A 27877-nucleotide genomic window follows, 5' to 3' on the forward strand; every position below is an offset into this window, starting at 1 on the left:
AAATTAAAATGACTTTAAATCTATCTATTGTACAAACACATAAAGTCAGATATTAAACTCCATGACAATTGTGTCCTTTTTTCTTCCTCTACAAGGGTATAAAGGTCATGTTTCTACAAGTTAGGTGAGAACTCACCAGTTTAAATTAACCGAAGAATATCCAATTACTTATATTGAAAGAGTATTATTATCCCCACAAAAAATGAAAAGACAAATATCTTTTTTTTTTTTCTTTTTTTCTTTTCTTTTATCTATAAGCAAGAAGGGGAAAGAGATCACAAATATCATTTTAATATAACTAACTGAATACTCTCAAATTCAATTGATCTTAAGAGAATCCTATTCCTGCTTCTACAAGCCAATTAGTTGCTTCCTTAATTACCCGTTAACAAGACCCTAATACGACAGGCATCCAAATATAAGGTTCTATTCCAATCATATTCTAATTTTCCAAAAAGCAAGTAAAGGTCATTCTTAGGAGGCAAGCTGAATAGATCTTAACACAACTTAGTCAAAGTCGTAGGCCATTCAATTTGACGGAATTGAGAGCACTTTAATCATCTCAAACAGCCCTCAACATTGAGGCTGAAGCACAAAGAATAATGCTGTCGAGTGCGTGAGCAATACACCAGAATTTGAAAAAATTTATCAAAATAAAATCCTTCTGGTTGGAATCGGGGAAGGGCGCATATGAGCAATGTTTTTTAGTAGTTTCCTTTTGCACAAATCCTCAAAACCACAAGCTAAATATTATACATGGCTCCCCCCATCTTATGCATCTAGGAAAAACAACAGGATGATCAGACAACAAAAAAAAAAAAAAAGGGAATTAACGCTAAAACACACCTATACCCTCCTCTATACATCCCCCACCGCAAAATCTTATGTACTAGATTACAAAGAAATTAGAGATAAAAGCCACCTACTTCACCCCAGAGATGGGTGCCTGCAAGAGGGAGAGAAGTCTGAACTACTAGAAAACATATATGGAATTAAAATTCCTAACATCCCCTCGACGCCCCCTCCCTCCCCTCTTTATCCCACCATAAAAAATCACAAACACATTTAGAGATCAATGATTACTCTTGCAAAAACTGACAGCAAGCTTCAATTGTGCTTCAATCACGCTTTACACAAAGCCGCAATTCCATTTGGGAGTTGGCTCATCAAACGAACTAGACAATCATCCATGTGTGTACTAATTGTAGATTTTCACCGGCTTCTCAAATGTGTGACGATTCTGCGAAATTGAGATGAAGTCATCAACAAAGGGAACAATCCCAGAAGAAGTCCCAAAAAGTTCTAAAAAAAAATGGAAAGAAAGAAAAAAGAAGACTACCCCCAAAAAATTCGGAGGTATATATATTTGCATGCTCAAAACGTAAACTTGGTTTACTATGATCTCTCAAATAACCATGATGAAGCTGGTAATGGATTGCACCAGCAAGTTGCTGGTATTACTACCACCACTACTAACACAACAGGCCAGCGCAATGGGTGAAAGAATTTGATGTGAGCATAGCATTTGTTATCTTTCGTTTTTTCTACTCTAAAGTCCCACCCAGAAAAAGTCCCAAACAATTCTCAGGTATAAAGTATTTGCATGCTCAATACAGTTTCTAAGGGTCATTTTAGAAGGGAGGAAAGGAAATTTCAAGCCCAAGTCTCCAACCCTTGCACCTAATCAGAGATGGTTGTTCCACATTCAACATAATCAGAGACATTAAAACATATTACAAGCAAATCACATACCTGATTGGCTGTGTACGACCTTTTAGGAGCATTGTCCGTGTGTTCCAACCCAAGATACTGCTCCCAAGCACCATAAACATCCCTTCTCTACAAAATGAAAAGTGGCAAGAAAAAATAAGGACACCATTTAAATGACACCACCTGGGCATGTTGAGAGAGAGCAGTTACACAGACCTGAAACCGACTGGACACAATGTCTGAGTCCAAGAGGTACTCTGGACGACCCAATGACAAAAATGCAAACTTCCACTGAACAGAAACAACAAAGTGCAAGAGGAAAAATGAGATGACATTCAACAGCAAACAAGGAGGCACAGCACAAAGTATGACAGTAACTGAGAAGACAACAAGAAGAAAATACCTTAGAGAACTCCTCATCAGGAACTTGCAACTTTTTCTGCACGCGGACTTTAACTTCAGCTAATGTTTCACCCTCATGGATAACCAAGAAAAATGGTTCCCCAAAATTTTGAACCTGCTGTTAGATCCAAAAAAAAAAAAAAAAGTAAAGGAAATACAAGATAACCAAGAGATAAATAGCTTCATAGCAAAACAGAGATTCAAAAATAGGAGCTGCCTCCCAAGGTCATATAGAAGTACTCACCACCTGGTTCTGCGCTGTATCCTTCATAAAATGATACACATGAATTAAGCGATCATGAGGACCAAGGTTTTTCTCCTCTTCAGGAATCTGTGGAAACATGCAATCAATATTAAAATCTTGCATAGAAAACAAAATCTACATTCAGACACAACAAAAACCCCCCAAATTAAAGAGACTACTTTAATACGCCATTCAAGTTTATTTGGCCAGCCACTGGTAATTAGGTGAGATCCATCCATCTCATACACACCAACTAAGAGGAAGAATCCGTTGAAAAAATTTCCACTCCCACCAAAAGTGCGAACCTGAGTTCATCACTCCAAGTTGATTCCTCGGAGAGTTAAAGCAATCAACTATTACAATACCATTGGGGTATAAAAGTCACACTGGTTGTATTTTCATAGAATAATTTTTTTATAATTAAATGAAATATCATTAAAAGCATACAGCTACACGATGGAATTCAATAACCTAGCATCAAAGAAATAGAAAATACACAGGCTATTCATGCATAACTGCATAGATACATGATATATTTTCTATGTATGCACCTTATTCTTATGCTTCTATTCACAAACCATAAACCACACCTCTCAAATGAGTACTGCAGAGCCTCCTAGAGTTTATTTCTTTTGGATTATTGGACAACTAAGGATTGTGTAAACCATGCATCCAAAGATTATCGAGAAGTTCTGCTGTCCAACACATCACACAAGCAGTTATTTTTATAGATTTTCCAAGGCCCTACGCATGTCAAACAAGGAGAGTTGGCAAGGGCTAAGGTGTCTTCTAATTTGATGTCAATCTGACCATCAATTGCAGAGCCAACGCTTGATCTGCTTATCAGACCAGGTCTTGTTTCAAAAATCGAAATCAAAGGCAGAGGACTAAAAAAAGGGCACACGCACACATATAACGGACAACATAATGACCTATCTGCCTAGAAGAAAAGTAGACTTACCTCCTCAGCACGTAATGTCCAATACTGATCATTAATATTCTCGATCTTTTCACTGAGAGGGAAAATCTGCAAATAAACAGTCACAGAATTGAAGAAAAAACAATCATGTAAGAATGGTCAAGTTATCTTAGACAGATTTGAATGAACTTAAGAAGAAGGCTGCTGCTAACCTAAAAGCCAGAATAAAATATGCAGGAAGTCAAAATTTGTGCACTTCTTGCATCTGCCAATTACATATACAAAATATCTACATATATGTTCATACTTCCAAGAGAAAGTGTCACTCTACTTCAGGAATTATGGGTACAACTGTATTGCCTTTTTGTACTTTCTCTATTGCACAGAAAAAAAAGACCCCCTTCCAAGAACTCTCTTCCAAAATACTACCCCACGCAAAAATTATTTTCCTTCCATTGACTACGATACAATTTTCTTTTCCATTGAATTAACTGTAAAGAGCAGCTGGTTGCTTGAGAAAAACAAGACGCAAATGGGTAAGCAGAATGGAAGAAGCAATTCTTTTACACTAGATGGAAGGAGATCCTTATCAACGAGTACTTTATCTAGTTTGGCAACATACTTTGTCTCCCTTCTCAACTGCACACCAGTAGCAGACTGATCGGAAACACTTCAAAAGAATTTCCTTCTCAATGGGATAGAAAACGAGTTTAAATATCAATTGCTCCATCACATGATGTCTGCTTGCCTTTACAGGTTCGAGGTTTGGCAGTCCTTGAGGATTTTCAACTAACTTTGGAGGGGTTAATGGATAATGGACGTGCACCAAGGAGAAGTTTGCAGAAGGACATTCAGATCAGATTCATCTTAAGCATAAATATTTAATATTGTAAGACAGACACATAGAACTGGGGTTGTGGAAAACAATTTGGTGCCTAATATATCTTTTTAAGGAAAAACAAAGAAACAAAGCAATAATTTGGCATGATTGTTGAGAAAATAAATGAAACCAACTTAGTAGATATCTGATTGTTTTGAACAACATTTGACAATCATCACCAGTACTGGTACTAACATGGCTTCCAGGTAACATAGGTTAAAGTCTAGCAAGATCAAACTGCTAGATGCTACGAATTTTAGAAATTATAGCAAAGAAAAATAGTGGTTGAATGAGTTGTGTACCTAATGACGGCCAATAATTTTACATGTTTATTATTAACAAGAAAATTTAAAATTCATTCCTTACGTAGTTAGTTGAATATATATATAAACAAACAAGAAATTGTACATCATATTGGAATTAAAGAGATTTGACAAAGTACATTCAAAATATACCATCAACTACTTCTGGGTATAATACCAGGGAAGTATTCATTTTAGCTACTAGATGTTTCTATTCAGAAGAGAATATTAGTCAGAACAATATCCATTACCTTATAGATCTTGTGATAGAAAACTTCAAGCAATCTAAGTTCTGCAATGGGATGAGACAACTCAACCTGTTCCAATAAAAGCACAATACTCGGTAATTTTTCTTACTATTGTTCTGATGCATGCAAACAGCAAATTTTGTACATAGCAACAATGAGCACATGGTGCAAGGCTATTACAGATTAAAAAAGAAAATGCTCTCACTAGGAGGTGAAATGCATGTTAGAGGAACCCAAATCAATTAACACACTTCCAATTATAATCAAAACAAAATCCCATTTGGGAAGACAATAGTAGCAAGATTACCTTTGTCTTTAGGTCATTAATAACATCTCCGACCGTGCTCTGTTTTGGTAATCTAATGGTATGGATTACAACCTGACAACACAACAGCAATACATTAAGTGGCACAAAACTCGACATGATACAATCAAAGAATGATTTAAGAAAATTGATTGCTATCTGCACTCACTTCTTCCTTTGTAGCATGATGAAAAGCAACTTTCAAAGTTTTTAGACCTTGCAATTCTGGCAGAGGGATATCCAATACTTCATAATAGAGAATGTCAGAACTCTAAGAAGAAAAAAGAATACATGCTTTTATCAGCCACTGGGACACATTGGGTAGCAAAAAAAAAATGAAGGTAACAAGTCCAAAACAGAGTAGCGCCCATGTGATAGATTACCTGATTGTAGTGGACCAACATGTCAGACAAATGTTCCACTCCTCGGTACTTGATAGGTTGGGGTTTAGGTTGCTGGGAATAACAGTTGTGAGATGTGAGCCTTATTTTGGATGGATCATCCATGCTAAGATGCTGAGCTACTCTCTCCACAACATCATCGTAGGTGTGAAGTTTTGACCTAGAAAATTACCAAAAAAGAGAATAAAGACCAACAATATATAAATGAATCAAACTGAAGAACCCCAATACAGAGTACTGCAGAAAACATTCAAGGAGTATGACCAACTTACAATTCAAGGCAGAATTCATCCTCCTTTGGCTTCTCCAAAGATCGAAAGCGAACAACCTATTTATAATTATTTTGTAGTCAGACTCAAAAGGTATGGTCAATGAATAGAAATGCAGAAAAAAATAAAGCGAAAAAGGAAAATAAATCTTGTGTAATAGTTTTACAATAAAAACATGAGCAATGTCAAGGATTTTAAATTGACCCATAAGAGTAAGCAGTTCTATTTTCATTGGTAATACAACTTGTACTCACACAGGACTAAGTCTGTTACCTCACCCTTCCATCATATCTAATCTAATATATATATAATAGGGGAGTTTTAAGTAGGAGAGATTAATATCGTGACATGAGGCATTCTTTTATGCCAACAACTGTCCATATTATATATTAGGAAAGTTTTAAGTAGGAGAGACTAATATCGTGACATGTGGCATTCTTTTATGCCAACAATTGTCCATATTTAAGTACAAAACAAGCGTTTAGTTTTTTTTAATTGAAACCGAAACAAACTCTATAAAACGTTGTGCCTTTCTAATAAAATAGCATATCTAATCTAATATCTTATCTAATCTAATCATATCTAATATCTAATCTAATATATATATATATATATCAACTGTCATGTTTAAGTGTAACAGTTAAAATAACAATTTTAGTTTATTTTTTTTTATTTATTTTTTATTGAAACCAGAACAAACTCTGATTAAACGTTGTATCCAATAAACATTAAAGCAAACTTCTTTTCCATACCTCTCTCTCCTCACTCTGTTTTTCTCAAATGTCTATGGAAAGCCTCTCAAGGGACAACTATGAAGATGAAGATGGCTTTGGGATGGTCTGCATGCCGTAAGGTGTACCGGCCAGTGTAGTTGTACATGTGACTAGGTTTTTTATGGAAAATATTCAGAGAGGCATGCGGTTTGGTTCAAGATATTTTGGTGAACAAAGCAAAGTAATCAGACAAAGGAATAAAAGAAGTAAAACAATCAGAAAGAGCGAGAAAGAAAAAGATTAACGATCATGTTTGGCTCTCATCCAACCGAGTTTTGAAGGTTCCTATTTTTTTCACGTATAGAAATTTGGATTTCTTTTTTTCTTTTATTCTTCATATTTCAACTTTCACTCAAAAACCACTTCCCCTCTTTTTCACGTTTAGAAATTTGGATTTTTTTTTTTTTGTCTGTTCTTCATTTGTGATGTATATTTGTGTAGTTGTTGCCTGTTGGTGCCAATTTGATTAAAAAAAAAATTAGTCGTACTACAACAAACGAAAAGAAAATCAACTTTGTCAACAATGTTCTTATTTTGTTTCTAGATCGTCCTCCTGTTTAAAATATTTCAAAAATCAAATTTGATTTTGTTTTATATTTCTCACATACTACAACAAGAATCTCTTATATTTCTTTTTCTTTTGTGCTTCTTGAGAAAAAATGGTTTCGTTTAATTTGTGCACTTTTTCTTTTTCTTTTTTTCTCTTAACGTTTCTCAGTTTGTTTTGATTCAATATTTTGTTTTTCCTCCATTAAATGGGTTAAAATAACAGTCTTTACAGTTTAAAACATCACAGACTACAACAAACGAAAAGAAAATCATCTTCATCAACAAGGATCTCTTCTCTTTCTTTTTCTTTTTGTGCTTCTTGAGAAAAAAACGGTTTCGTTTAATTTGTACATTTTTTTCTCCAAACGTTTCTCAGTTTGTTTTGATTCAATATTCTGTTTTTGATTTTGTTTTTCTTTCTGTGCTTCTTGAGAAAATAAAAAATAAAAAATAAGTTCCTTTTAATTTGTACATTTTTTTTTCTCTCCAAACGTTTTTCAACATTGTTTCCCTGAATTCATTATAAAATTTACAAAAAAGGAAAATTAAGCAATTAGAATTAAACAAAATATATAAATTAGAATAGAAAATAATGACAAAAATCAAAAACATAAGAACAGGACCACAAAATATAAAGACAAACAAACAGAAAATGAAAAATACTATTATAATAGAAAAGAGTCGTCTTTGCTATAAACTTTTTTTTTTTTACTCCAATAAAACCTTTAAACCAATGACAGCTATCAATTAAGCAAATAAACAATGTGCATTAAACATAGGAAAAAAACTATCAATATACAACATCGTAAACTAAAAAATCACCATATCTCTTATCAAAAACACTAATAGAAAACTTTATAACCTGGTATTTACTATTTTACACCCACTAATTATTATTATTTTTTTCCCTCCTGTCATTTTTAAAAACAACCCGTGCATTGCACAGGGTACAAGCTCGTTTTTATTAAAGTGGGGGGTGCCATTTTATCCAAGGACAACTGACTAAACTTGGCAAAATGCAACAGCACCTGACGAAGTAAATGGATGGGTAGGGATTCCCTCACCCACAACAATCAGGTTAATCCGAACCCACCCAATTATCAAATAGGTCTAGTATGGGTTGAGGTTGTTCAACTCAAAAACTGAGTTCATCCAATGCAACACATCCCAATCTACAATTTTATAATACGCCAGCAAACCCACCTAAGTCCAGCTATTATAAGACAAATAGGAAAACGCCATTATGGCCCAACAAAAGTCAGCTAAACCCAAACCCAACTCAACAACTAAATTGGTCCAGCACAACTCAAAGGATTTACCAGACATGACAGTAGTCCAGTCCTACTGACATAAAACGATCATAAAAGTCTTATAGAAGATTTCAAAACATTATCTTAGTCATTATATGTCATTTGCGATTGTTTATGGTAAAATTTAACTAAAATATTTATATAACATGGAATGCTACACTTTTAACAAAATTTGCTCTCCAAATGGTGAGTTACAATCCCATGAGATGGTGACACATTTCCAAAATAATAGATTACATAGGATTGTGACATATCATTTGGGTAGCATATTTTGGAAGAAAAAAAATTGGGAAGTGTAGCATTCCTCTTATATAACAACTTGATGGTTATCCCATGTAGTATTTGTTATAAAAACCAGTGCTCGAACTTAGCAACACGCCGCATACCAGGGATGCGGGATCACAGAGACCCCTTACCCATAGTTAACGCACACTCAAGATGTAGCATAAAAACATGGAGATCCTTATGTCCACATTAAAAGGGTTCACCATATACCTGACGATTATGCACATATTCCAAGAATGAAGGAACATCCGGATAGCGACATTGATCACTGCTTCCAACTTGAGGGGACTTCTGAAAGCAAACGATGTCCCCATCTTCGAGCTGAAAAATGCAAATGAAAATAAGTCCATAGAGAATATAGAATAGTACTTCGCAACAGAGAATTATAGAGCAAAGGTAAGGAAAGAACAAATAGAAAGTATTCAACTACATCTGACAAAAAATCGCAAAGAAAAACATTTGCAATTAGTCATCTATGACATATACCTGACTAGCACGAAAAGTGGTCTTCTTGTCAATGCGTTCACACATTATATTCGGCTCAAACTTTATTTCCTGAACATCAAAGAGGAGGTTAAGCTAACTGGTGGAACAAGACAATAAACTATGTAAAGTAGGCAGGTGAGAAAGATAGAAAACAATTAAACAACTAACAAAAATGATTAAACTAACCTCATAAAGTTCAATTTCTTCATCAGGACCGAAACCAGCCATTTCATTTAGTTTTATCAATATTTCCGCTGGCTTACCACTACCCTTGACAAACAGCCTCCCAACATATCTGACATCATAGAATAAAATAATTAGTCTTTTTTTTTTATAGGTAGAATAAAACAATGAGTCGTCTCATGCAACTATAACAAGGAAGAAAGAAGGAAAGATAAATTACCGGAGCACCTCTTTCAGAGGGTCATAATATTTAAAGAATAGAAGAATATCATCTTTAGTCTTTTCAGGAGGAGGAACAGGCCGCAAATCCTGAAAGATTACGTATATCAGTAACAGCACAGAAGAGAGATGCATGTCATCAGCTATCCAATCTACAATGACAAGAGGATAACTTTCACGAATATGAAAGACGACATTACCTGCCCGACTTCTACTTCTAGAAACAACTTTAGCTCTGCATTATTTGCCTTATTGGAAACTTCTCTCAACTGTCCAACCTACAAAGCAGCAAAGTGCTATAACAAACATAGATTTCCATGCTATCAACAAGCTAAGACAACCATGTGCACTTCTTAGAGAGCAAAATACAACTTCAAAATCACATTAATAGATACCTTAATCACGCATTGTCCCAAAATATTTAAGCCTAGTTATATAAGATCAACATAAAAAGCATAACAATTACGAGTTATACCACAAATATATGTTTATCTATGCTTGAGCATACGTTTCCATGCAACTGAACCATACTTTCAACAAAAACATGAAGCACATTATAAATACTGTATAGGAAAATTAGGGTAGACAATTTTTGACACAACCAGCCAACCCAAGAGAAAATTAGCAAGTTAGGATTAAGGAACCTAACCCGTTTAATTAAATGGATCAAGTTAAAATTAACATATATAGTCTTATACCTATGCCTCGACACGATCCGAACTAGACACGTGACATAAGGATCAACATTTTTTTACACGACCCAAGAACCCAACAAGAAATTAGCGGGTTAAGATTTCGGAGTATGACTCATTTAATTAAATGTATCAAGTTAGGATTAACCTATATAGTCTTATACCCATGCTTCAACACGACTCAAACCCAACATGTAAATACGAATTGCCACACCTAAGAAAAAACACAATCTCGATCATAATGGGGATTCCTGTGTTCACCGAAAAAGATAGAAAACATTAAAAAAAGAAAATGTTGAGTATTTCCAATTACATGAGAACTAATAGAAAAGAAAGAAGGATTGGGATAATATACACACACTATATTGAGTTTTGGATACAAAAATAATTCTATTCAGCTCGGGTTGGACCACCCTTATAAATGATTGACCAAAAATACCTAAAGTTAACATTTTTTATATTTTTTGACAATCAATTATCTTTATCCCCTCACCTTTTTTTCAGTTATATTAAACTTGTACTCTACATCCTTGATATCAGTTTTACTTAGTCCAAACCCCTAGATTCTGAAGTTTACTCTACAATTCAAATTTAACATCAAATCCTCATCCTTTTTTTTTTAACTTAGGATATCATCTGCAGCACCGGCCTAAATTGGGACAGATCTAATATGCTCATCTATAACCAAGGCCCAAAAAAAACTCAATCTTGATCTTTGACGTACACCTTCTGAGCAGGAATTCAATTGCGATATCTCCACTAGCTACTCCTCTATCATACATATTTTAAATTACAATATACGGAAAAGAAACTCCTCTATTTCATACAACATACAATATCTCCCAATCACCTCTCTAGATACCTTATTATATGCTTTAAAACAAAAAAACCATATGAAGGTCTTTAGCAATTTCTCTATATTTTTCAATTCAATGGCCTAAGTTAAAAATTAATTTCCAAGCCAAAGTGATTCTACGACACATTATTCTATTTCTGAACTTAATATCACTCATTGTTTCAGACAGCTTCACGGTGTAATACACTTTATCATGAGAATTGATGCAACTTCAAATATCTCCATTGTTCTTATATATAGGTGTTCTAGTAGTTTTTACTTATCAAAAAAAATAGGTGTTCTAGTAGTTTTTCCCCATTCATCAAACACCAAATGCATCCAAGGTATATTCTGATTCTTTGAGCAGATCAAGATGGGGTCAAATGATGAATACACATAAGATCAAAACTCACAGAATACTACCGTGAAATCCTTGACAAGGTAAAAATTAACAAGTACATACAGATTGAACTTCCTCCTGAGGTGTCAGTGGTCGATTTGGCCGGTATGTATGGTTTTGACGTTTTGCCCAAAACCAGAAACGTTGAAATTGCACTGGTATACCAAACTCCTTGGCAACTTCTTCCTGAGAAAAATGCATATTTAGAATAAGATAAATATTTTTTTTGATAAGTAAAAGCCAGTTTTATTGAAAGCGTAAAGGCACCCCAAAGTACACCGAGAATATACAATAGGATCACCTAACTAGATAGAGAAAAGCGAACAAGGAAATCATCATAGCTAATAGACACCGGGAAGACATACAACACAGTCCAAAGATACAAAGTGTGGAAACAATAAGATAGTAAATCTTCCAAAGAATAATATAAATATAAATATTATATTATTCTATTATATTATTATATATTAGAATAATATAAATATAATCCGACAAACATAAAAATAAATAAATAAAGGTGGTTTAACAATGAGTATCAAAAAAATGTCTTGCTATAGTCAATCTAGAACATTTTTTATAAGGAAACAAATGTCTGATATAGAGGTCACCACAATAATCATTCAAAAAAAAACCATTCTAGATTGATCTCAATTAGGAATCCAAAATAAAGCAACTACAAGGCGTATGCAAGAAAAAGTCTATTTACAAATTACAACGGGATAATCGATTGAGAAGAAAGAAAAAAAATGCTGCTATCAGTATTGTAGAAATGACAATTTCACCATGATAACAAGGAGCAGCAGCCTATACATACACTAGATGTCATAAGATGCACTTTTAGTATTTACTTCATTGAAAACACAACCAAAAAATTTTATTAAGTGGACCCAACAAAAAATATTTTCTCAATTGTGGACCCCTCCAAAAAACACTTCTCACCCACCAAAAGCACTTCTCACATTTATATCACATCAACACACTTATTTATACCCAAAAAAAAAACACTTTTCAAAACCACTATCAACCATGCCCAAAATTGTTTATATAAATCGTAAAACAATACATAATATACCTTGAAGAAGTTAAAGATCATCTGCTTTTGAATACGAAAACTATGAACTTTTTCATGATCAACGAGATCAAAATATAAATCCTTTCCAATCTGTTCAAGGAGGTCCTCATTACGCGCAACCTGCAGGCAATAATGGAACTGATGAATGATGCTCATTTAAGCAACAAGAACAACTAGAGAAAGTGGTAGTTTGTAGACATTTAAATTTATATGCAAACACACACATGGCCCACACAAACACAAAGAGGGGAGAGAGAGAGAGAAGATTTCGAAAGCTGTTAACCTTTATGATAGTATAAAGATGCGCCTCTGCTTTTTCCTTTCTCTTTTGCTCCTTTTCTTCTTGTTCTTTCTTCAACCTTATCTGGATGCAACATCCAAAGCACATATTACTTAGTTGAGAACAAAGTATACGAATTTTAAAGTAAAAAATCTGGATATCAAAAATCTTACCCTAAGGTGTTCTGCGATGTCCTTCTCATCCACATTACAAATTATTTTCTCCTTGTCACTTTCGCGTATATAAACAAGCATATATGCGTTTGAATATTTAGTAAATTTAAATGGAGAATTATTGAATCCAGGATTTGCCGGCGGCAACTGTTCATGCAGCAGAGAACAGAAAAGGCATCAATTAAAAAAATAAATGAATTAACATCCAAAATTGGATACAAGCAATGCAGAGAAAAATATTACCTCTTCCTCACCACCATACTGCTCCTCTAATGCCCTCTTTATATCTTCTTTTGTCACTCGTTCATCATCAAATTTAAACCTAAAAGCAACAAATCAGTGTATTAAAATCTAACAGCAAAAGGGAAACATCAAGATGTTAATTAGATTGGGGTTGAACTTAGACAGAAGAAACAAAAGCTACTTGACTACATGTCAGAAAACATGAATTAGCTTCAATGACCCAAGTTCCATGAATGCGTGACTCACTCCATGTACCACTTTTAAAGGAAACTATAAACCAAAAGTAGAATGGCAAAGATGATGAGCAAGGCTCTAGTTGTAAACTTTCCAAAACTCAGAAATCATTAAAGCTTCATAGACTTGATAGCATTTCAATAAACATTAACGAGCTTGATAGCATAAACACACAAGCATATCAAAAGTTTAACGAGATAACAATGAAAAATTAGAAGAATGCTGAAACCACCCAAAACGTTTGAAAACATCATTACCACTGATCAGATAGGGTCGGCCTAATGTAAGCATAATAGTGTCCACCATGCACCCCACCACTGTGAACCAAAACACTGCAATAAAAAAACAGTAGTTATTTACAATCTGCAGATGCATTCTATCAATATTATGTCATAACAATCAAAGAAGACAATAAAGAAAAAGGATCATATGGTCATCAGCTTACTCTTATCCAATTGTGTCGGGCAAATTTACACTATACTTACTAATATAACATGTCTAACCAGCCAGCGCATTAGAGTAACCACTACGGAGAAATAAAATTATATAAATGACACTTGAGCAGGGACAGGTCATTAAAGAAGAAAGGTCATATGGATAGCCGTCACAAAAACAATGTTATAGTATGACAGTCAATCTAATGATGTGCACCACTACGAAGATGAATGGACATGCCTCCACTCACTTTTACTCATAAAGAAATATTTAAATGGAGTTAGCTGAGGAGCATAGCATTCTGGCAGCAATGTTAGGGTAATCACCTAATACTAGAAGATGAAGCATATAAATTATGTCAGCCACTCGTACAATGTAACCACCATTTCCGCATTTCAAGCTCAGCACAAGATACTAGATGAAACCCTCCATCTGATGGTTAAACAATCCTAAGATCTTATATTCAACAGTTTTGAGGACTCTTGAGTAAGTCAACAATTTCTCAAATACTACCCATGTCAGCCTTCTGTCTTAAGAAAGCTTCAAACAAACATTGCTGATAAGATGGGTCCCTCCAAAAGAGGATTGTTTAAGATCAAATCCATCTATTGCTCACTGGCTTGTTCTGAAGGGTGTCACTTTCTTTGAAAAAGGGTGTGGCGGACTCAGGTTCCTTTGAGGGCAGCCTTTTTCGCGTGGTCAGCGGCTATAGGTAAGATCCCCGCCATAGATAATCTTAGGAAACTAAACGTCATCGTGATAGACAAATGTTGCACATGTAAGAGGAATGAGGAGTCTATTGACTACCTTCTTCTTCATTGTGGCGTAGCTTATGCCATTTGGATTGCCTTTTCAGTTGTTTTGGGTTGTCCTGAGTTATACCTAGGCATGTAATCAATCTGTTTGCCTGTTGGTGGACCTCTAGCCGTCCACAGAGTGTTGCAGTGTGGAAGATGATGCCTACATGCCTGTTATGGTGTTTAGGATGATGGACAGTTGCTTATGCTTTGCCACTGTCGATTAGTTTTAGTGACTTCCTTGTTCTTTTTACTTCTTCTAATTAGGTGTTTCCTTTTGTATACTTCCTATGTATTTATTTCTCCAAATGTAGTTACTTTTTGTGTACTTCTAATCCAACATCAAGATCTTCCACAGAGCTGTCGTCCAAACAAAAAACACAACCCTTGAAGGGGCTTTATTTCTCCAAATGTTCTTCCAAGGAAAGGGGGAGAGCCAGAAGGGGACTAAGCGCATGATAGAAAGATCTAACCTCAAGAGGTACAAATTAACAAGGAAACAAAATTTACAACGCCAAGTGTGTGGGTAGTACTGAAGAGCAATGACTCTAAAGCTCCATCTTGCACACAAAGCACTGACTAATAACAAATTGTTTCCTTCAAATCCACATCTGATACCTCCATAACTAGTTTCTGAGTAAAGCATCATTAGAAATCCTACGTTGTATAACACCCAAGCCCCCTCTGGAATAGGGTAAGAAATATTGTTCCAATTCACAAAACAAAGTTGATTTAGTAAATATTATTTCAGCAAGTGACTCCCAAGGATTTACTTACAGCAGCATTACATCTAACCAAACCCACATTTAATTGGGAGGGCAGTAGAAGTAATACCAGCTTCGGGAGAGAAGATTGACAAGGAATGCCAATACTTTTGGATAATATTTTCACAATAACATTCTAAATATATATTTAGATCTGAGACGTTAAAGAAAAAGTGCACTATCTATAAAGCACGAACATGACTAAGGGAATGCTCCAACTGTCAGACACCCCCTGAACACCAAGGTGTCTCACGTGTGGAAGAGTATCCAGCGTTAAATTTAATGAAGTTTCAAACCATACCAAAAATAAGGACAAGGTTTTTTCTTCAAAACTTTTATAGATTTAAAGGGTTCCTTCAAGGAAAGCCAATAAACTAGGACTTTAGGAGTAGAAAAGACTCTTCAACTCCTGTAATCCCATGCGTCAACCAGAGAGAGACTGGAAACCAGAGGAACAAGGGAGAATGTGGTCCCCCTGCTACCATTGATTTGACCAAAAGGTTGACCCCTTCCATATGTTTTCTTATTGCTTCTTGTTCTTCAGTTGTGTATTATGGCTAAATATTAAGAGTTGTGAAATATATATATAAATTATAATTCAGTTCTTGTATACAAACTAGGGCTTGTGGAATCACTTTATTCTATATGACTTCATTATATTTATAATCTTAAATTTCAAATTAAACAAGTTCACTGAAAATTAACATATACAAGTGTACTAGTGCCCGTGTCCTACATGTTTAGAATTTGCTGTCTCACCATGTCTTGTGTCTGTTTTCATACTCCGTAGAGCACCGTTTTCATACTCTATAGAGTACTGTTTTCATGCTTAAAGCAGTGCCCACTCCTCACTATTTACAATTACCTAGATACATGACGCAGTACATCCAGCCTATGTTCCCAAGAGATGCATCCAATAGAAAAACTACTTTATTACAAAGTGTGTACAAAAAGTTTACCAAATAAAGCAAAAAAATTTATCCAATAAAGTAATGCATACATCATAACCCCATAAACTGACTATTCATACCTGTGAAGCGTGTAAAGGTTGCGAACACTCCTGTCTGCCTCAGGCGATAGATACTTGCCATTCTCTCTATCAAGATCAAGTTGCAAAGGGAACTCATAGCGGTCATTTATCTGTTGGCAATCAGTGGAACAGGTGATTATAATTACAGGAGTTTAAAGGCAAATGAACTATGAGAAAAAAGGCCATCAATGAAATCCATAATCATAAGAAGCCATATAATCTAGTCTCTTTCAGATTGAGTTAAAAAGCTCTAATGATCTGTCAAAATATGGTCACAATACATAAAACAATGACTCCTTCCCTGCCTGATTTTCTATTTTAATTAAACAATGTGATGTGAATTCCCAGGCATGTTGACCTGAGAACTGTATACCAGAGTGTGATGTTGTCAGTGATACCAATTGTAGCACAAGCCAAGTTAATTTTCATGTTATTATAATGGTGAGTTAATATGCAGTATGCACATCCAGTAGAACAGTAAAATTTGAAATGGGAAAATAAAAGCAACATATGCTTTTTCTTTCTTCTCTTTTTTTCTCAATTTTGTGCGTGTAGATAGACAACACACAAAGTAGGGGGAAAATGCATAAAAATATGATAGGAAAGTCATCAAAATGGAAGATGCAAAGAATATAGATACTACGAAAGTCAACAAATTCAGATCCACTCTACTACTCACCTTTACCATGGTATCCCGCATAAAATCATACTCGAACCGTTTTAGCTGAAGTTGAAGGACGGGAGGAAAATCAATGAACAAAACACCTTTCCTAGCATCCTGAAACGTCAAAAAGTATAAATTTTATTTAAAAACCACGTTCATATTGTAGTCATCAAGCAAAAACACCTAATAATATTAGGTAATCCAATTCAAAAAGAACAAATGCCAGCCACATGAAAGAAACACAGCAGTAAATGGACAAGGAAGAGATTTGTTAAAATGTACATTCTCAAGGAAACAAGATAAAATTTATAACAAACTATGCCTACACATGTCAGGAATTTACCTGTAAACCATATTGTTCAGCATGATACTTATTATCACCCTCAAGACGTTCCACTTCCACATACTTGTCAAAAGAAGCATAAACATCCCGACAGCCTTTGACATCAAGCTGAAGATCTACAATCAATACATCAAAAAGTTCTATGAGGCCCATAAAATCCATCTCTAATAATGTAGTAATTCACTGTCACCTAATATATGTACCATAAAATGATTCTTTTCTTGTGGACTTATAGTCCACATTGATGCATTCAATGTAATTCATATGGTGCCCTTCAAATAACTGCTGTATTGTACCCTCCACAACAGTTCCCTGGGTCAACAAACCAAATTTCAATTCAAATAACCTCCAAATCAAACATAAACGAATAAGTGCAAAAATTCAATACCGTGAAATCTTAATCTACCTTCATTTTGTCTTCAAGCTTTTCACAAAGCACCCTATTAAGTTCTTGCACATCATGCTGCATGAACGAGTCATACGTGTCCCATCCAAAAGACTTTGTCAACTCTTTTGTTGCTACACTAGTGTCACTATACTGGAGCTTGTAGAATAAACTCTGCAGAGCCAGAGGGATGCTCCCTGATGGCATATCATTCTCGGTTGTTGGCATGTGATACACAGCCTGAAATAGAAAATCATATATATGAAGCATCATTGTAGAATAGCAGCAATAAGACAAGGTAAAAAGGGCAACTATGCTAACCTTTCTGAAGTAAGGAATATGATACAATGTCTGAAGAAGAGAATTCATGTAGCATGTAGCTCCTTGGTTTTTAAGTCCGACATAACCAGTTTCCTTCTTTGAGTCATGTGACCAGTAATCAACAACCCTACGTACGGCAACATCAGCTTCAACGATGCATGTATCATTCACGAGATAACCTCTACCAGGGTCATACAGTTCACCAAGAGGCATGAATGAAGTGAAACCCCAATCACTCTCCCGTGCATTGAACTGGTGCTGTGTTTCTGCAAGATGCAAAAAGATGGTAATTATCACCATGAACAAGATTTTGGAAGTAAATGGCAAAACCATCCCCTAGGAGAAGGAGGGCCCTCAAAAAGGCAAATTAAACCAAAGCACAAAAGTATGCATATAAATACAAATATGGAAGTGTTTTTATATTTTCCACTTTCTTGGCAAAGGCTCCTTTGTCTTTTAGCACTTATGATGGCAGTCATACTGGCACTATGACTTTAGCTTCTTGTCCTCAACATTCCACTAAATTCTATAATTTGTGCATTCAAATTAGATTAGAGACTGCTATAAGTAGAACACCAGTGCCACCCTTAATGACTCTGCATGTAGCAACATCTAAATCGCCATAAATCTATTATGTAAAATACTCAAAGACATCCCACACCAAATCCAAACAATAAACCTCCTCTCTCTGTTTTTTTATCTAAGCTGGATTTGCACATCCCATGTCGTTCAACACAAGCACACTGAATATTTTTGCTTGCACTTGGCCTCCTAAAATGTCCAGGAATTACAGTCCACGTGTTAACTACATCTAAATCACCAAAAGCATCATGTAAATCGATCAAAGACATCCCACACCAAATCCAAACTTTGTCCACCATGTAAGCATCTATAGAAATGTCTCAGGCCCTCACCAATGCATCCCCAAAAAGTGATAGCACCGGTGAACATATAGACCTTATCATTATACAATTAAGGACAGGCGACCCATATTCTCACCATTAGTCTTATACATGCATCACCAATCTATTACTCATCACTCAACATATCAGTTCTAGTAAAATCCAAGCTAGTCAAACCTCCCAAAGCCTAATAAATAGACCAAACAACAAACTAACCATTCATAGTCAGCCTGCACCATATCCTCTCATCTCCTCCAGTTGAAGGGAAATTAAAATATAACAAAATCACTCATAGAACCAACAGCCTCCAACTCCCAATCCTAGAAAGGCTCTTTTTTTAAGAGGTAATCGAAAGGTACTTAAAAGTGTAAGGCGCCTCTAGGTACACAAAATATACAAAAGAAAAAACCTAGCTAGTAGGAGCAAAAAGAATAAAGAAATCATGATAAATAATCACCACAAGAGAAACAACATGACACGAGTATTGAAGAAAAACAACTTAATTTCATCAAATGTCCTCTCGCAGTCCTCAAAATTTATGCCATTCATTTCCCTCCAAAGGCACCACAAAAGGCACAAAGGCACCATTTTTCACACAGCTGCACTCCGCGTGCTACCGGCAATCCACCAACAAGCATACAAGTCAACTACTCATCTAGGTATAACCTAAGACAATCCAAATCAACTGAAGAAAACATTCCACATGACACAAGCAACCTCAAAATAGAGAAGAATGCGGTCCACAGACTCTCCATTCCTTTTACACATGCATCACCTATCAAACACAATGTCATGCCGCTTCATGAGATTATCCATTGCAAGGATCTTCTATAAGGAAGCTAACCAAGTAAAACATACCGTCCTCAAAGGATCCTTAGTCGACCAAATACTCTTCCAAGAGAAACAAAAGCTATCATTACAACCCAAGACACTGTAGAAAGATTTAACAACCCTCTTTTGGACGCGACCCACCATATCTTGTCTACACATTCCCGTCTCATTCTAGATAAATACAACCTGAAGAACGAGGCAAAGACATACACCTCCTAATCTTGAGTCACTCTAACGAAGATCACACTCCACTTAATGGCACCTCCAGAAAAATCCACGAGAACCGCAACAAGAACATCCCTAGCGCAAGCAATACCAAATAAAACTGGAAAGGAATCCTTACAGGTCATATCCCCACACCAAAGATCATACCAAAATCTAACATTGGAGCCATCTCCCACCTCAAATCTGGTGTGACTACGAAACTTCTGCCAACCCCTCCGAATATTATTCCATAAACCCACCCCATACATCCCAACATGCTCAATAGGACACCACCCTCCCCAAGCATTTTATGTTTAGAGTCCACCATCATTCACCACCAAGCCTCTCTCTCAAGCCCATAGCGCCAAAGGCTCAGAGCCACTCAACTAAGAGAGCATGATTGAACCTTATATCAAGTTCCTAATCCCCAAGCCATCCTCAGAGATCAGAGACTTCAAGGGCTTAATCATTTAAACTGAAAAGACTATAAATGAATGTGTTTTAGTGACATATTGCATGGGTGTCACTTAAATTATCCTTTTCTTAAATAGCTGCTTCTACAACTATTGTCTGAGATCCGGGCTGGAGCTGGACATGCGCTGCCATTCCGGTCCAGCTCTAGCCTCTAGATGTTCAACACAATGCCAGGTGGCTCCCAGCCGTTGAGAGCATCTGTTGTCTTAATGTTTATTAGTGACATATTGCAAGGGATGTCACTTAAATTATCCTTTTCTTAAATAGCTGCTTCTACAACCATTGTCTGATTTTTAAAGAAATCAATTGATCTAGAGCCAAATAATAGGTATTGTACTACAACAACAACCAAACAAATCATGCAATGGCCATGGAGATGCAGCTTGCTAGTGAAAAACTCAAATCCGGATATGCACTTTTTAAGTACACAAATTTTCTAAAGCCAATACTTCACATGCCTTTGATGCCTTTATGCGTTGAGCTTGTAAAAGTAATACCAATTTACTCATTTCTTTTATCTATTGATCACCTGCCACACCTCTATAGTGTGTTCATATAACTGCACAAAAGGATTCGTGTGGGTTTGACCACTCATAATGTTGCCGTTATATGTTCTACTTCCTTTATTCTTAACACCCAATGTAAATAGTGTGGGGCCAATTTGCTACTCTGAAACTTGAAATACTGCATTTGTTGCAACAAAATGTTGGTTAACTCACCTTCATTTTTCTTTTTTTTTTCTTTTTTTTTAAACGTTGGTTAACTCAGTCTCACCTTGATAGCAAAATGTTTCCATTTAAAATTTAAAACCTAGAAAATTTTAGTAAGAGATAAGATAAGAAAGCAAGTTACTGTAAACACACCAGATCATTTTCTTTTTCTTACTAAATTTGAGAATAACTCATAAATGTCCACACTTACTAGCAAAAGGCATGCTCAAAAAACAAGCCACCAAAAGGGAAAAGTGCATGCTTCATAGCATTTTATGTTAACTGCTTAGAAGTCATCATACCAAGCCTTTAGTGGGCATTTCTTTGTATACATCATGTATACTAGGGTAGCACCCACTTGCGCTTTTCAATGAATTACTTATTTATCAAAAAATAAGTCGTCATACCAAAATCAATCACCAACAGCAAACAATGTAAAGCCACAACAACTAGCCAAGACATTTTCTTTTTCCTCACGCTGCTTGATCAGCTGGGGAAAGAGAGAGTATGTTTAAAGAGGGGCTTTATTTGAAGACAAAACAGTTTTATTTAAGAAAAAAAAAAAATACAACCGCCACTTTCCCTGTCAAACACTGCTTTTCCCCATCCGAGAATCTCCATCTGCTCAAAGTGGGTGAGCTAAGTGGCTGCACTCTAAAGAAGACTGTCTACCTCTACTCTAAAAACCCTAAACTTCTCCCATCAACACTCCTCCATGTCCTCCTGCACCTCTCCCATGAAGCCTCCACCAACTCAAGATTAGTCCACCCTTAGATTCAAACACCCACTAAATAACCCAGCAAGCTTCACCAATCAAAAGACTCAAATCAACAGCGTCTATGAACGACCTACTGTAAATTCACCAACACATTAACGACCTTGATGTTCCATTTCTTGATTTTGGAAGGTATTTAGGGTTTGATAAAGAGTTAGGATTTGTGATTGGGTGGGTTTTGTACACAATATTAGCAGGTCAGAGTACACAACAGTAAGAGGGCAGTCACACTGCTTCATCAGGGATTGGCAGGACACGCAATAAACAAAGGCAGTTGGATGCCGAGGAAATGAGGAAGTACACAAGTCAATGCACAGTATAGTGGGCATTGGGAGCAGTATTTCTTGAGAGGTTCAGTGGAATGGTCACATACAGAAATTTGTATCAGTGTGTGAGGTTCTCGGTTTACTCAATTCTTCTGCACTCAACATATGTTGTAGATACAGGTAAAATCGTGTGCACACACACGCGCACAAGCAGACAAGGAAAGTCTCTCCTGTTGCAAATGACCCATTTACAACAAGTGGTCATCCCCAGTCAACCATGGAAAATAAATTGTGTATAATACTTATCAAAAAAAATAATACCATCCTAAAATCCTCTCCAAAATGTTCATCAAAGTTGAATAAGAGCACGCAAAGCACTTTTACCACCAGCAGATAACAGTAAGATCTCTTTTTTTTTAATATAAGTAATCTCATATTCATTCAAAGGCGCAAATGTGCAACCCAAGTACACAGGAAGTATACAAGAGAGAAGCCTAGCAAATGGCAGAGAAGCGACCTAAAAAAGAATGAAAATTCCAAAAACTACAATATGAGGCAGCAGCCCATAGAAAGAGTAGATGACAGTAAGATCATTAAAGACAATACACTAGTCCCAATTTAACACCCAACTATACAAATATTTCTTTTCTTTAGGAGTAAAGTGGAGAGAGTACCTTTTCTAATTGAGTATTTATTATGGATTTGATTGATAACAGACAAGCTGAACTGGGCATATCTACTCCACCCATATGGCAAAGCTGTCGAATCTGCAACATCTAGATACATAGACAAATGATCGACATTGTTCCCCTTTGGGAAGATTAGTATCCGCCTGTCAAGGGCAATTAAACACAATCATTTTTTTTAATAAGTAATCAAGATATCATCAAAAACATAAAGTGCACCCAGGTACACAAGGAGTAGTTGAACACAAGATCATAACAAGCAGCTAACAAACATAACCTAACACACTGGTTAAATGGATGTAATGACTGTATCAAATGGAAGAGATTCAAATACCATTTGAAGCCTCCAACAAGGAAAATATCAGAGTAGAGCTTCTTGGTATTAAGCCTTGAGAAATTTTCAATTGTCCAAGTGAACCTTGCCGACGGTGGATCATCCACTGCCTGAGTGTCCACTGTATTCGCTGTTTCTGCTTGTGCTACTAAAAAATAATTAACCAATCAAACAAAAAAGTCTCCATTCATATGCTAAGGAAAGTACAAAAGCAAAAGAATTTTAGATGCCAAATCTCAAATATCAGAATTTTTTTTATATAAGTAATTAAAATATCATTAAAAGCGTAAGGCGCCCCCAAGTACAAGAGAAGCCACCTAACTAGAAGAGGCAAAAAGAACAAGATCATGATAACTAATTATCAAGGGAGAAACAAATGCAGCAGTCCAAAGATACAAAGACAAAGTACACCAGTATTTGCACCAATTAAGCAAAACAAAGTACAAATTAATTACAAAATGCAAAACTCCAACATAAACCCTAAAATGATCAACACCAATGACCCAATCATTACCCCAGAACGCACAGGATGACCCAGAAATGATAAAATAAGAATAAATCCTGAATTACGGTGAACAAAATCCAAAACAAATTACAACTTTTTCTAACGCAAATTGCACTCGTCCTCTTGTTTCCTCCTATTTCTAAGCAACCAAACAAAGCAGAAACAATAAACTTTCGATGATCACTCACAGAAGATTACAAGACAAAAGACAAATACTCAATTGAATAGAAAGTAAAATAAAAACAAATCAAACTAGTTACAAAAATCCATATTCCAAGACAAACCCTAAAACGATCAACACCAATGGCTTCGAAAAACGTTCAATCCTCACTCACCTGGGCATTACAAGGCAGACAAAACACAAAGACTCAATCACACATCAATTTTGCTGTCACAACCAAACCAGAACTTCACAAAGGATTACAAGACAAAATTACAAACACTAGATCAAAATCCAACCCACCCCACCCCCAACCAAGATTTTGCATCAATTTAAAAAGAAAAGACAAAATAACCAAATTACTACAAGAATCCAAATTCCAGCACAAACCCTAAAACGATCAACACCAATGGCCTTGACAAACATTTAACCACCACTCACACAGGCATTACGAAACACAAAAAAACACAAAGACTCAATCACGCACCACCTTTTTTCCAAAATCAAAGCAGAAACAGAACTGAACATAAAAAAACACAAAACCTTCGATTTTCCTCCAATTCCCATCCAACTTTCTCAAGAAAGAACCACGGAACACAGAATCTCACCTTCCATCGGCTGGGGACCCTCGGGGAAGTCACTATGCGGGACCAGCATCTCCTCGTCGTCCTGTTGCTGCTGTTGCTGCTACAAAAACCAAACCAAACCAAACAAAACCAAGGTCAGTACCACTGCTCCGATCTGGTGCTGCGAGCCCTGGCGACTACCGTGGGCACGCAGATACGGCAGAAATTCAACAGAGATGTGCGAAACGACTCGCTTTGAGGATCAGAGTTGAATTGAAGGGAAAGGAGGATGGAGATTAGGGAATTACATCCAACGGAGGAGGCGTCATCAGAGTCATGGGCGTGCGGATTATTGGCCGTCCGATCGACGAATCTTGAGAGAGCTTGCGGTGAAAGAGGGAGCAAGAAGGCTCTGCAAGTTAGCAAAAATGGGTGTGGAAAAGAGGGCCGACTGGTTTAGTTCGAGAAGAGGACATTGTCGGGATTTTGTGAAAAGCACGAGGGTACGTTGGGGATTTGGATTTTGCAAGTTCAGGACTCGGAGTCTTCGGTTTTTACTCTCCAGTTCAGAGCAACGAAAAGGAAAAGGCATTGCTGTGCATTGCATTATTTGCATGTATGACGGATCGGACCTTTGCGTGAATGGTGTTTGGGCCTGGGCCCAACCCCAAAGGAAACCATACGGCCCAATCACAATCCACCACTCCTTGCCACTTTTTTTTTTTTTCTAAAAAAGTGGCCCCCATCTTTCTTTTTTTCTTTTTTTCTTTTTTTTTTTGACATGTCCGCATAAGAGGGGAGAGGGAGATTTTAACTAGTGACCTCCACTTCATTAGGCGTGGTCCTAGCCGATTGAGCTAACTCTTGGACACCGTCATTTAAGCATATAAGAAGTGCATGCTTTCTTATTAATGCTTCTTTTTTTTTTTCTTTTTTTTTTTACATGTCCGCACAAGAGGGGGAAGGGGGATTCGAACTAATGACCTCCGCTTCATTAGGCGTAGTCCCGGCCGATTGAGCTACCTCTTGGAGACCTTATTAATGCTTTTTAAAAATATATAAAAAACACATTCTCACATAGTATTAAAAAAAAATAATAATAAAATAAAATAAAATTATTCTTACATGCGAAGACACATATGTTACTTTTTTGAGAAATGCTATAGGTATCAAATCTTTTACCAAAAGAGTCTTACCAAATTGTGTGTAGCTCATTCATCGGTACTGTTACATTTCTTTTAATTAATTGTTTTGTTTCTCTCCACTAAATGAGTTACACATCAGTTTAGTAAGTCTCTCTTTGTAAAAAATTTAGTACCCCTAACATTTCTCTACTTTTTTAGGGGTTTGGTACAACTCAGTTTGTAGAAAATTTTTGTCACATTTATTTCTTATAAATTGGGTTGTAGGAAAATTCCTGCAACACAATCTCTATATAACCCTTAACATGTGAGAAACACATATTATTTTAATGAGCAAGGCTACAAACTCAACTCTTATACAACTCATGTACAATTGGATTGATTTTGATGAGCACTCTCTATCAACCGAATTGTACCGAAGTTGTATAAGAGTTGAGTTTTTAAATTACTCTTTTTTTAATAACATGTTCAAAGGACAAATGATACGTTTAGACTGTATTTAAAGTCTACAATCCAGTTTATAGGAAATTTATGTCTTTTTAACATTTAAAATATTAAATAAATATTATTAAAAAATAGTAGTTAAAATGGATAAATGTAATAATTAAGTGTTTTACTAATGAATATATAGCATTAGTGGCTTTTTATATAGAAACAAAAAGAGAAAGATTGGTGGTTTTATTTCTTGACAATAATGGAGCGGATAATTCTTTTTCTTTGTAGCTGAGTTGCCGTATAATGTCTATCACTAAAATTTGTCATATGTGAAACTCTAATGAAGTGCAGGTTGGATTCATGACTAGTGTGTAAGCAATTTTTTTTTATAAAAAAAAAAAAAAAAAAAAATCTTCTCTCTCTTGTTTATTTTTTAAAACAAAAATATTAACAAATAACTTAAAATATAAAACATTCAAAATTGTTTTAACATTTATATCACATAAAAATATGTTTTAAATAAAAATAAATAAATAAATAAACTCTAAAAAGTATTGATAAACATATATATGTTAACAAGAATGCTAGGAACTGGGATAATTCCTATTTTTTTTTTTTCATTTTTTAAAAATAATAGAGGGAAATAATGTTTACATATGGTTATATTAAAAAAAAAAATTGAAAAAAAAAAATCCAAATTTATCTGAAATTTTACGCGGGTTCCTAGCATTACTCATATTTTAATGGTATGCGTGCATAAAAACTCTAGAATTTATAACATTAAAACCAAAAGGTTGGTCCATGAATTTAGAATTTATAATATTAAAACCACAACTTTAAAATTTATTGGCAAACAATGAAAATTACTTTAAAAAAGTAGTGGGAGTGCAATACTCTTTGACACGTATTGGGGCTCTTTCTCTTGTTTTCCATCATTGGAACATCACTAGCAGCATCCTCTAAACTTCAAAAGATCTTGGCGGATAGGAATGATTAGAAGTGATTTCTCATCCATATTAGAATAATAGAATGTATTTTGAAGAGTGTTTTTCTTTTAGTTTAATTTAAAAAAAAAAAAAAAAAAAAAAAAAAAAAAAGGTTTAGATGTAGTAGGTAAATTTTATTTTATTTTATTTTTGTGTTTTTTTAAATATTCAACTGGACAAAATGGCTCGTTTGTCGTTGCATTCAAATGAGCTATCAAAAGGGTTTGGACAGAGTTGCTCGTTTGCCGTTGCAATTGTACCATATTGCAAAAGAGCCGCACCCAATTTTGTAAAATCAATTTATTATGATGTTCTACTAGGTTTAAGGTTTTAATTACTATAAATACATGTTATGGAAGATCAAAGAAATATAGTTTTTGATGTTATTTTGATTGTTTATCGATGGAAACACTTGAATAATGGTTTTCTATCAATTTTGCCTCGATTCCTTGATATAATCTTTGGTTTGAGAAGAATTGTAATTCTTGTGTTTATTGTTTTGTGAGCTCACTACGCCATGCTGGATCAGTTGATATAAGAGTCGAGCAACTTTCATGCCATGGCATGAAGAAGACGCAACAAAGGTAACAAATATGTAAGCCTTGATGTTATGCATGAGCGAAAAGAGACATCACATGATGAACAAGTGGTGATTCGTCGGCAACACATGGAAGAGTGGTTCGGTGCAAGATTTGGGTGATTTGAAGAGCAAATCAGACTCTTATCCGGTCAACTTAATGCCATGAGAG

General features: G+C 35.5%; 1 protein-coding gene across 3 annotated transcripts; it reads right to left on the bottom strand.

Moving 5' to 3' along the window:
* Positions 1 to 493: 493 nt before the first annotated feature.
* Positions 494 to 25055, bottom strand: LOC132168238 (ubiquitin C-terminal hydrolase 12-like). Of its 3 annotated transcripts, none has more exons than XM_059579363.1 (32): positions 24874 to 25055; positions 24608 to 24686; positions 23335 to 23479; positions 22989 to 23146; positions 18153 to 18418; positions 17853 to 18071; positions 17650 to 17758; positions 17447 to 17562; positions 17119 to 17217; positions 16440 to 16549; positions 13671 to 13745; positions 13180 to 13258; positions 12937 to 13083; positions 12767 to 12847; positions 12484 to 12603; positions 11475 to 11597; positions 9685 to 9762; positions 9486 to 9574; positions 9269 to 9377; positions 9083 to 9151; positions 8807 to 8917; positions 5683 to 5738; positions 5393 to 5570; positions 5179 to 5280; positions 5013 to 5084; positions 4709 to 4774; positions 3318 to 3383; positions 2357 to 2443; positions 2114 to 2230; positions 1927 to 2001; positions 1753 to 1839; positions 494 to 1240 (listed from the first exon to the last, which is right to left on the bottom strand). In XM_059579363.1, exons 1-32 carry the CDS (start codon positions 24901 to 24903, stop codon positions 1199 to 1201), a joined length of 3360 nt encoding a protein of 1119 aa, XP_059435346.1. In that variant the 5' UTR covers positions 24904 to 25055; the 3' UTR covers positions 494 to 1198. The 3 variants fall into 3 exon arrangements, with proteins under 3 accessions (XP_059435346.1, XP_059435347.1, XP_059435345.1); XM_059579364.1 differs by having other exon boundaries at positions 23335 to 23482; positions 24608 to 24683; positions 24874 to 25054; XM_059579362.1 differs by having other exon boundaries at positions 23335 to 23482; positions 24874 to 25053.
* Positions 25056 to 27877: the final 2822 nt, after the last annotated feature.

Source organism: Corylus avellana, chromosome ca1 (assembly GCF_901000735.1).
Source record: "Corylus avellana chromosome ca1, CavTom2PMs-1.0".
In the NCBI taxonomy this organism is placed as follows: Eukaryota; Viridiplantae; Streptophyta; class Magnoliopsida; order Fagales; family Betulaceae; genus Corylus; species Corylus avellana.

Bases quoted from the DNA above. Each gene is read 5' to 3' on its own strand.
- LOC132168238 (XM_059579362.1), bottom strand. From the start codon at position 24,903: ATGACTCTGATGACGCCTCCTCCGTTGGAT. The intron at 9,575-9,684 runs GTAATGTCGTCT...GTAATCTTTCAG, and splicing joins TAGAAGTAGAAGTCGGGCAG to GATTTGCGGCCTGTTCCTCC. The intron at 3,384-4,708 runs GTAATGGATATT...GTTTATTTGCAG, and splicing joins TCTATCACAAGATCTATAAG to ATTTTCCCTCTCAGTGAAAA.